This window comes from Tupaia chinensis, unplaced genomic scaffold (assembly GCF_000334495.1).
Source record: "Tupaia chinensis unplaced genomic scaffold, TupChi_1.0 Scaffold000271_1, whole genome shotgun sequence".
Classification (NCBI taxonomy): Eukaryota; Metazoa; Chordata; class Mammalia; order Scandentia; family Tupaiidae; genus Tupaia; species Tupaia belangeri.
The window spans coordinates 2,785,775-2,796,823 of NW_006159752.1; the positions used below are offsets into that span (position 1 = coordinate 2,785,775).

Here is an 11,049-nt window from a genome sequence, read left to right on the forward strand (position 1 = left end):
GTGACTGGGTAGTTGGGTGGTTGTGGGGTAGGTTTACAGGAGAGGGAATGGGAGAGAGAGACCCACAGACAGAGTACACAGACTGTGGTCCTTCTGCACAGATCTGCCTTCCTCTCTGCTCCGGACACCCACGCTGTAGCCTGCCTAATGCCAGCCTCATACCTTTAGATGTTCCAGCCACCAGAATCATGAGTCAAACAAGCCTCTGTTCTTTTTTAGTTTTAGAGATTTTTGCTATAGAATGTGTGTGCTTGCCAGAGAGACAGAGAGACAAAAAGCGAGAAATCACTCCCCGGGGGGATGGCCATGCTGCGATCTTTTCCATTCTTCTCTTGGGATCTTGGGCATGCACACATGCATGCCTGGCATGAGTTTAAAGCCACCAGATCTGGGACTCAAACCATGGTTGACTACGTGGGAGGCTAGCAACATAACCGTTATACCATCTGCTGGTGGTAAACCTTTATTTTTATAAATCATCCAGTCTCAGATATTTCTGTAAGTAATACAATAATGGGCAAAGACGTGGGTGCCTTCTTTCTGTCTCTCTCTCATTGAATAAATAATGCTCCGTTCTAAATATTTTAATAAAATGCACATTTTAAGTGTAAAATGTTATTACTGTATTCAGAATGCAGGATTTTATTGATCTCATAAAGGGTGGATCCTCCTGAATTGGGAGCCAAGGCTGGAAAACAAGCACCGGAAATTTATGCTGGGAGAATACACTAGAGGATGTAAGATCTGTCATCTGAGTCTGGTTCACGACGGGGCCCTGAGCAGACATGTTCACTGCTGTAGGCGTGAGTGAGCTGGAGTGGGAGAGACCTGGAATTAAACCTTCCCGCTGGGGCTGGGTCAAGTATCAGGTAACGGGCAGGTATCCAGTCCAGTAATACCAGAGGGTTTGGATGACAGTGGTGCTTGACTGGTGTGCTAACTGAAGACTTCTCTGAATGAGCGCTTCCTAAAGGAAAACAAAGGAATTCGTTGGGATTCATCTCATCTGTGTAGGGGCCAGAGGGACCTGGCCTTGGTAGAACTAAAGCTGTTGTCCGGTAGAAACAGCGTCAGGCCAGAGAAGAAACATGCATCTTCTTCACTTTGACAAAGAATCGAAAGCCTCCAAGATCTCAGGTCCTTGTTCACATTCTTTACTATCAAAGCTCATGCTTAGCTGGCTCTCCGGAGTTTTGCCTATCACAAAGTCATCTGTGCAAATTACCCAAATGGGTTATTTTTTAAAGCAATTCTCTTTTTCCAAATTAATATGTTAACTTTTTTTTGTTTATATATCCTTGAGAAACTAGTAAGGGTGAGTCAGTTCCCCAGAGACCTACCCCTCTAGGTAAGTGCATAAAATCCAGCTTCTAGACAAGTTAACGTGACTGGTGAGCTTTGATAACTTCATGATTCTGTTTAATGAAGTCCCTTTAAAAACTATCTTGGGAACCAGTAGTTGGCATAATGGTTATGTCGCTGGACTGTCATATAGTCGACTGGGGTTCAAGTCCCAGACTTGGTAGCTTAAACTCACACTTGGCACATGAGTGTGCGTGCCCAAGATCCTGAAAGGAGACTAGAGAGGGGATTTCAGCATGGCCTTCCCCCCTGGGGGGTGATTCCTCATTTTCTGTCCCTCTCTGTCTTTCTGGCAAGCACACATACCCTATAGCAAAAATCTCTCTATAAAAAAAAAAAAAAAAAGAAGAAGCTATACTGGGCCAGTAGTTGACATGGGTGTTAAGGTGCTGGATCCCACATGACCATCTGTGTGGTTCAAGGCCAAGTTCCAGCAGCTTGAAAATCACACCAGGCACGTGTGTACTTGCCCAAATCCCAAGAGGAAACTGGAGAAGGGATTGTAGCATGGCCATTCCCCCCACCCCAGGGGATGATTTCTCTCTTTCTCTCTCTCTCCTTCTCCCTCTCTGGTGAGAACACATGCCCTGTAGCAAGAGCGAAAACAAAACAAAACAGAACAAAAAAACCCGTGTCTTAAAGTATTTATCCCGGCCATTTATTTCTGGACTATCTCTTCAAACACTGGATCTAACCTCTTGCTCCATTTTCTTTCTCTTTCTTTCTGTCTTTCTTTTTCTTGTTCCTCATTCTCTCTCTCTCTCTCTATTATTTTTTTTAATTGCCAGCGAGTACACGCACTCACCAGAGACAGGCAGAAAGAGAGGGAGAATGGGGGCAAAGCACTCCCCAATGGGGCATGGTCACACCACAATCCTTTCTACATTTATCGTTTTTGTCAGGGTTTGGGACAGGCACGTACATGTGCCCAGAGTGTTTTTCAAGCTGCTGGGGATGGAATTTGAACAATGGTTGGCTGTGTGGAATCTGGTTTCCTTAACCACTAAGCTCTGAGGTCAGCCCAACCTGTTCCTCTTACATAATTATTTTATCTTATTTCTTTCAGCCAATCATCACAGGTCTCATTCTTACTTCCTAGCTTGGGTTCCATGTGTGAGGCCACGATTTTGACCTTTTGTGTGTGTGTGTGTGTGTGTGTGTGTGTGTGTGTGTGTGGTATAATGTTAGGCAGGGTCTCTACGTCATGATCCTCCTGTCTCGGTCTCCCGAGTTGCTGGGACTATAAGTGTACGCGTCTACACCAGGCTTTTTGTTGTTGTTGCCTTTTTTGCTGGCCAGGAATTGAATCCAGGTCCCATGTGGCCTCAGCCTGCCAAGCAGCAGTGTCCAGCACACGCTACCCAGGCCGGGTTGACTCTCTCCTTCCTTTCCATTCTTGTTTGCTATAGGGTACATGCACTCGCTGGAGAGAGAGAAGAAAGCGAGAGGCCACGCCCCACGGAGGATGGCCACACCACAATCCCTTCTACATTCTCCTCTGAGGGCTTTGGGCACACACGCACATGGCTGGGTATGTTTTTCAAGCTGCCGGGTCCCAGGACTCAAACTACAGTCAGCCATGTAGGATCCAGCCACTTTAACCTCCATGCCATCTGCTGGGCCCTCTGGCCTTTCTTGATGACAGTTTTTCCACCATTATTCTGACCACGCATCTACGAACTAAAGAAATGTTTTTCCCAGTGAGTTCAGTTTCTGGCAAGCTCCCACACAATGCTGACCTCTGTCCTCACTGTATGCTTAGGTCTTTTCAGGTTTCTCCTGAGGCCGGGATTCTGGCCAAGTCCCTGACTGATGGAAGAGCCTGCTGTTAAAGTGAAGGGCACAGATTCTGAGCCAGCTTGCCTTCCTGCCCTGGCCCTGCCAATTGCTACCTGTGTGACTCAGGCAGATCGCTTAGACTCTGTCCCTGGACTTCTGCACCTGCCGAGGGGAGCTAGCAGCACCAATGCACAGAGCCATGAGCTGCAGGGGCTGACAGAACGACTGTGACTGGCACGTAGGGTGTTAGTCCCTCCTCTGCAAAAGTGAACACAGGGCTTCTCACTCGCTTGAATAAGAAGGCAAAAGTGATAAGGGAAAAAAGAAGGAAAAAACGGTTGTATTTTAAAAATATTTTAGTTTATTCCACAGGTAATTATCCAATAAACCAAATAGTCACATTTTTTTGGCTTTGGACACGTAATGTCAACAGCTTGAATTCTTTATAACTATGAGTGTATGTATGGACCAGCAGTTAGCATAATGGCTATGTTGCTGGACCACGGTTTGAGTCCCAGACGCAGTGGCTTAAACTCACGCTGGGTGCGTGTGCATGCGTGCCCAAGATCCCAAGAGAAGAATGGAGGAGAAGGGATTGTGGTGTGGCCATCCCCCTGGGGGGTAATTTCTTGCTTACTATCTCTCTGTCTCTCTGTCTTTCTGTCTTTCTGGTGAGCTCACATGCCCGATAGCAAAAACTTCTCAAAAAAAAGAAATAAAAGAATAATTGTGAATATATGATTTGCACTCCTCCTGTATGTGTAAACCACTTCAGATTGACATTTTTTCTTTTCAGTAGGTCATCAGGATTCCCTTTTCCTTAATAAGTTTCAAAACATGGGACCAGCAGTTAGCGTAATGGCTTTGTCGCTGGACGTAGTTGACCGCGGTTCAAGTCCCGGATCTGGTGGCTTAAAATCACGCCGGGCGCGTGTGCGTGCATGCCCAAGATCCTGAGAGGAGAATGGAGAAGGGATTGCGGCATAGCCATCCCCCCTGGAGGGTGATTTCTCGCTTTCTGTCTCTCTGTCTCTCTCTGTCTGTTTGGCGAGCGCACGCACCCTATGGCAAAAACCTCTCAAAAAAATTAATTAATTAAATAAAATTAAAAAAATAAGTGTCAAAATGTTTGATTGAAGGACAAGAAAATGTCTAATGGGAATGTCAAACACGGACAATGCTTGAGTCTAATAACAACAGGGAACAGAAAGAAGACACAACTTTCGTGCTTTACTGGAATCCACGTTAGTAAATATGGACCGCAGAACAAATGGTAAACAGCAGCTTGAGTTACATCAGGATGAAGAAATGATGAACCTAATTTCCAGTCTGAAACTATTACACAATGTCATGAATGGAGTTAACAAGTTGCCTATTACACATTAGACAATTCTCTGGGAGAATTTTTGTTTTAAAGAATTATTTATTATTATTATTATTATTATTATTATTTTTAAATTTGCCAAAAAGACAGAGGGAGAGGGAAAGTGCGAAAGTAAGCTGCCAAGTCTGGGACCCGAACGGCAGGCGACCATGTAGGAGCAACCAGCACCCCAGCCTCCATTCCACCTGCTGCCCCCTACCAGGATTTTAAAAGAAAAAGAACAAGTTGTTAAGAGTACAGTCGAGGGACCAGCAGTTTGCGTAATAGCTGTTGCTGGACTCCCATGTGGTCAACTGCGGTTCGAGTCCTGGACCCGATGGCTTAAACTCACATTGGGTGTGTGTGTGTGCATGCCCAAGATCCCGAGAGGAGAATGGAGGAGAAAGGATTGTGGCATGGCCATCCCCCCCGGGGGGTGATTTCTTACTTTCTGTCTCTCTGTCTCTCTCTGTCTTTCTGGCGAGTGCACACGCCCTATAGCAAAAAAAAAGAAAAAGTAAAATTGATACTCACAGAAGAAATGTACAACCCCAGGGGGTGCTTTTGCTTTCCTTAAAGAATAAACCAAGCATTTCATCCTAGCAATGATTAACCTGCTGCTTTTTTTGATAACTAAAGAGGAATTTGGCTTTTTTCCATATTTTATTTCAAATGACATCTTTAATTTATATTGTTATAGATCAAATTTTATTACCATCAGTACCTATAAAGCAAGGTTTCAGCTGAACTTTGGTTTTACTTAGGCCTCGGTCGAGCATTACCAAAGTTAAAGTCCAAAAATTCTCTAGAAGAGCACAGTAGTAAACTTAAAAATATATATATCTTTATAAAGATAAATTATTGGATCTTTCATAAAAAAGTTCATCTAATTAGGAAGGATAAGGTCCAGCAGGTGGTGTCGGGGTTCAGGTGCTGGATGGCTGATAGAAATTCGAGTCCTGAAGCTGGTGGCTTGAACATGATGGGGGTGGGAGGTGGGGCATGGGGGGCATTTCCTCCAAAATCCCAGGAGGAGAATGAGAGGAAGGGATTGTAATGTGGCCATCCTCCCTGGGGGTGATTTCTCACTTTTCTTCTCACTATCTCTCTCCTCTCTCTCCTCTCCAGAGAGCGCACATGCCCAATAGCAAAAATTAAAAAAAATTTTTTTTCTTTTAAATAGCAGAGAATAAAAGGAAAATCTTGGCATATTGAGATTTGTCCTTGACTCTCTCTCTCTCTTTTTCTTTTTTTTTTTTTTTTTTTTTTTTTTTTTTTTTTTTTTTTTTTTTTTTGTTTCCTTTCCTGTTAAATCAATTTCCTCATGTTTGTTTCTGGATTAAAGCCAGAGTCAACATTTCTAATCAAATAATGGAGAAACAATTACGAACTGAGAATGCGGTTAGAGGTGCCCGGGAGGCAGTGTCTGGACGCAGCCCGCCGTGTGCCTCTGACTCAGTTCTGACTTTAGGCAAGTTATTTAATATTTCTGCACGTTCGACATGACTGTGATAATGCTCATTTATTCCGCAGGGATGGCGGTCACCAGAAACCAGAAACAGCATCGGCTTTGAGAGAGAGCTCGGGCGGATTAGCAAGAAGTCTGCTTCTGCGACTCAGAAAACATGTAGCATGAAATCTCCTTTCTAGCCATTTCTAAATTTTGAAAAAATTGAATAGAAAATGGTTATAAATGGTAGGACTTACAGTTTCAATATGCAAAATGGAAAGCGAAATGGACCGTATTACAATTTCACTTCAGAAGTGTTTTCTTCTCTAGCGCTCTCTGGGACCAAGTCTATTTACCTTTTTAAGATTTTAATTATGTATGCATTCTTAAGATAAATAACAAAGATACAGTTACATTTTCTTTTTAGGAATAGAAAATATAATTGGAAATAACCTACAAAGGCTCTCTAATGCTGTGGGTATGGGTAAATTTTTAACTAACCTTACATTAAGGTTATAGTCCATTAGTGAATGCTAACTTATTAAACAAACAGGCTCCTTCAATAACTTTTTTTCCTTTTTTTAAAGCTCATACCCTTTCAAAATCGCTCACACAAAGCATACCATTTTGGAAATATTAATGTACTTTTGTAATTGTGTTCTTAAAAGTTAAGTATTGGCTGTAGAATGCTCATTTCTAAATTTAGTTGTTTTGCCTTTTAATTTAATGAAGTGTAGTTAACAATGGGGTGGGGGAGGAATTAAATTTTGTGCTTTAAAAATCATTTCTATTGTGCCAGCCCATAGTGTGGTGTTTAAAGAGCTGGATCCCACACGGCCCACTGCATGGAGTTCTAACCCGGAGGCTTAAGAAACACACTGGGCAGTTATGTGTGTGTGTCCAAAATAGCAAAAAGAGAAATGGAGAAGAGATTACGGTGTGATGACCTTCCATGGGGGGTGCTTTCTCACTTTCTCTCTCTCTGCAAGTGTACCTGCCCTCTAGGAAAGAAAGAAAGAAAAAACTCTCTGATTTATAATGGTTTAACTCAATAGCCTCTTTTTTTCTTTTTCTTTTTTTCTTTACAATGGGCTCATTGTGGTATTAAATGCAACTTAAGACATTACCTGGGCCCAGACATGGTAGCACTTACTGGCTGAGGCTGCCGCTTGGCAGGCTGAGGCTCCGTGGGTGGCTCGGGTTGGATCCCAGCACCTGTACTCCTAGCTACTCAAGAGGCTGAGGCAGGAGGACCACGACACCGCGAGACTCTGTATAAGGGGAAAAGGAACACAGCTGAAGCCACAGAAAACAGGTTCATCCGGACATAACCCTGCCATAAACTGAGGAGCATCTGCGTATTGTATATATTTTTAAAGACATTAAAATGACCAGCATTTGTTACTTCTCATCCTTTGGAGAACAGCCTTCTTGTGGACATAGTTTGTGGACATAGCACGCCAGGCTTCTTCTCTCACGTTCTCTTTGATCGTATCAATTCAGGTCTTTTACTTTTTTTTTTTTTTTTTTTTTTTTTGAGAACTGTAGGGCGCGTGCGCTCGCCAGACAGAGAGAGAGAGACATAGAGACAGAAAGCGAGAAATCACCCCCCAGGGGGGATGGTCACACCGCAATCCCTTCTCCTCCATTCTCCTCTCGGGATCTTGGGCACGCACGCACACGCGCCCGGCGTGAGTTTTAAGCCACCGGGTCCGGGACACGAACCGCGGTCGACTACGTGGGAGTCCAGCGACATAGCCATTAAGCTAACTGCTGGTTCCCACTTTTTTTTTTTTTAAGAGGCTTTTGCCTTAGGACACATGTGCTTGCTGGAGAGAGAGAGAGAGAAACAGTGAGCGGAAAAGTGGGAAATCACCCTCCAGGAGGGATGGCCACACTGCAATCCCTTCTCCATTCTCCTCCCTCAATTTTGGGATCTTGGGCACGCAAGCACATACACAGGCACCCAATTTATTTTTAAGCCACTGGGTCAGGGACTCAAGCTGTGCTGTTGGCCATCTGGGACCCACACCATTGGCTGGCCCCTTTACTTCTTTTCTAGTAGGGTTTTAGGAGAAGAGACCATAAATTTATGTGCTCAATTTGAACAAAAAAATGCTCGCTCCTTAACACTTCTTTTCAGAAATACTCTTAGTCCACTGTTTTCCCATAGAGAAAGAATGTTAGTACAGACTATAGTTTTGTTTTGTCATAGGGTGTGTGCAGTCACCAGAGAGAGAGACAGAGAGAGACAGAAAGAGGGAAAGTGAGAAATCACCCTGCAAGGCAGATGGTCATGCCACAATCCCTTTTCCTCCACTCTCTTCTGGGGATTCTGGGCATGCATGCACACACACCTAGCATAATTTTCAAGCCACCAGATGCGGGACTCGAACTGTGGCCCATCATATGGGAGTTAACTAATACACCTTAACACTACACCTCCTGCTGGCCCCCAGACTAGTTTTATGGCAAGGAAACCATGTTTTCCTCCCTGAGAATAATTTTGCCTCTTAAGGAATCATTTCTTCAGAGACAGCTGCTATACTATTTGAGTCACTACAATGAGTTTTACACTGGAAATACAATTTAGCAAGGTGAGGCCTTGCCTTCAAAAATCTTTTTCTAAGCAAAACACCAGGGACAAAGGGAAGCAGTTGGAGAAAGACAGCTACAAAATCTTGCCGAACGATAATTCCATCTTCTGGCTCAGTGCCTAGAACACAGGTGGCACGTGAACATGTCTACGGAGCAAATAAACGCACTGCTGGTCTGCAACGTAGCATTGGAGGACCACAGAGAAGGAAGTCATTGATTCTGCCCCGAAGGGTGGTCTGAGAAAGTTTAGCTTCCATTTCATCACATTTGGTTCTATATGTATATTTAATTTACATGGTCTTTCCTTTTCACTTTATTATTTATTTTTATTTCTTCCCTAAAACATTACCTTGCAAGGCCTCTATGTTTGTTGGTTGGTTTTCCCGGCACCGGGCAGAGTGCAAAGCCAATAGCTGATGATGAATAATCATGTACTGAGGCTCCCAGTGCCGTGGGCTGCTTCTGCAGCTGTCTGTCCTCCTGCCGAGTCAACCGGCGTTCTCTGAACGAGCTCAGGACTCAGGCTGACCCGTGCCTAGTGCTGACAAAAGCTGGATGGCACATGGCCGACCACAATTTGACTCTTAGTGCCGATGGTCTGAAAAACACACTGAGCCCACACACGTGGGTGCACGCATGCTTGTGTGTGCATGTGCCCAAAAATCTCAACAGGGAGAGAAATGGAGGGGAACGGATTGTGGTGTGACCATATCCCATCAGGGGTTCTTCTCCCCATCCCCGTGACACATCCACCCTGTGGCCATTAAAGAACAAAGAAACATGTCTAACAAATACTGGTTCCCAAACTTTGCTGAACATTGGAATCAGCTGAGAGTCTAAAACATTTCAAGTCCTGATGGCCACCTGCAGACATTTGATTTCATCCCGCTGAGTAGGGAAAATTTTGAGACGTTCCCCCAAGTGGTCTTAACGGGTAGCAAAATTTAGGAAGAAAAGGTCTTTCATTACCTAAAAGTTGAGACAGCAAAACATAGAAAGGTCAAGTGGTCGTAGGTTCTGTAAGAATAAAAACGGGAGGGGGGCCAGCAGGCGGCATGGTGGTTAAACACGCTGGATTCCCACATGGCCGACCACAGCTTCAGTCCTGGACCTGGTGGCTTGATTTCTCACTTTCCCTTCCTCTCGCTCTCTCAAATTAAAAAATAATAATAACAAATGGAATTAATTTAAAAAAATTTTTTTTAAAAAAGAAAAAGAAACCAAGAACTGGACATTTATAAAACAAACAAACCAATAAAAGAATAAAAATAGGGGTCAGGCAAAAAAGGTGCAGAAGTGAAACACAAGTCTCTTCCAGGTGACTCACAGGAGAAGGTTCTAGATGTACATGCAGAGCCCTCTCTGAGTCCAGGTATGAGCACGTCGGAGAGGCATGATCTGGGGCTGGCTGAAGCTGAGGGTGGAGCGAGGTGAAGGGGCTCTAGAGGGGACTACCTCTGTTTTCTCGCTCATGGAGGAAACAATAAATGGTGTTTTTTTGAATAAGAATGGGGTACTAAATATGTAATTCAGTTGGTTCCAGTTCCTTTTCGGCAGAAATCATAGGTATTAAATTTGCTTGAAGATGGGGACCAGCAGATGGCGCAATGATTACGTTGCTAGACTCCCAAGCAGATGACTGTGGTTCAAGTAGTGGACTGGGTGACTCACTCCAGGCACATGTGTGTGCAGGCGTACAATCCCAAGAGGAGAATGGAGGAGAAGGGATTGTGGCGTGGCCATCCCCCCTGGGGGGTGATTTCGCTTTCTGTCTCTCTGTCTTTCTGGTGAGCGCACGAGCCCTAAGGTAAAAACCTCTACAAAAAAAAAAAAAGTTCATGAAATAATGGAATTAAAATACAAGTTTATTTGGGTGCCAACACTTTTGAAACCTATAAATATTTATTTATAGTATGTGTTTTCATAAACTTTCCAAAAGTTCTCTTGTACGATTCATTCAGCACTTAGCATATGCCAAGCTACCTCCAAATATCATCTCGAAATTTCCAGTCCTACAAGGTAGGAGCTATTATTCCCATTGTACAGATCAGGAGCACGTTAGCGAGTTTCCTAATTGTGCACAGCTAGGAAGTGGTTCAGGCAAAACACAGACGCAGGTCTTTCTGCTTCTGGAGACCGTGTGTTTTCCACACATCATCCGAGACCCACATGAGACCTCTGAAAAAGCCGTGTCCTTCCGCTGCATTTGTGAGGGGACGGGTTCGATTCTGGTGAGGTACAGCAGAGCGTCTTTCCTTGTGGCAGAGGTTGGACAGTCAGGGGACCCTTCCTGGGGACTCTCAGCTTAGGGATGACCTCGAGCTGCATCTGATCCTTGGAGCTTCTTGAGTCTGAACCCAACTCTGGTCTTGTCAAAATTGATAAGATTATAATTTATTTTTTCTTGCAGTTCTTTCGTGTGGGAAGATGAGGAAGATGTTTGGTCTCATTCTTATGGCCACTGCCCTGGGAATGGGTAGGGGAAGGTGGGGAAGGC

General features: G+C 44.1%; 1 protein-coding gene across 1 annotated transcript in view; it reads left to right on the forward strand.

Annotated features, from left to right (window-relative positions):
• Positions 1 to 10,964: 10,964 nt before the first annotated feature.
• Positions 10,965 to 11,049, forward strand: part of FGL1 (fibrinogen like 1) — a gene marked incomplete in the record, with an annotated part of 36,730 nt that continues 36,645 nt past the window's right edge. The window contains 1 exon segment of the mRNA XM_027772349.1: positions 10,965 to 11,034. Within this exon segment, the coding sequence (XP_027628150.1) occupies positions 10,980 to 11,034 (55 nt within the window).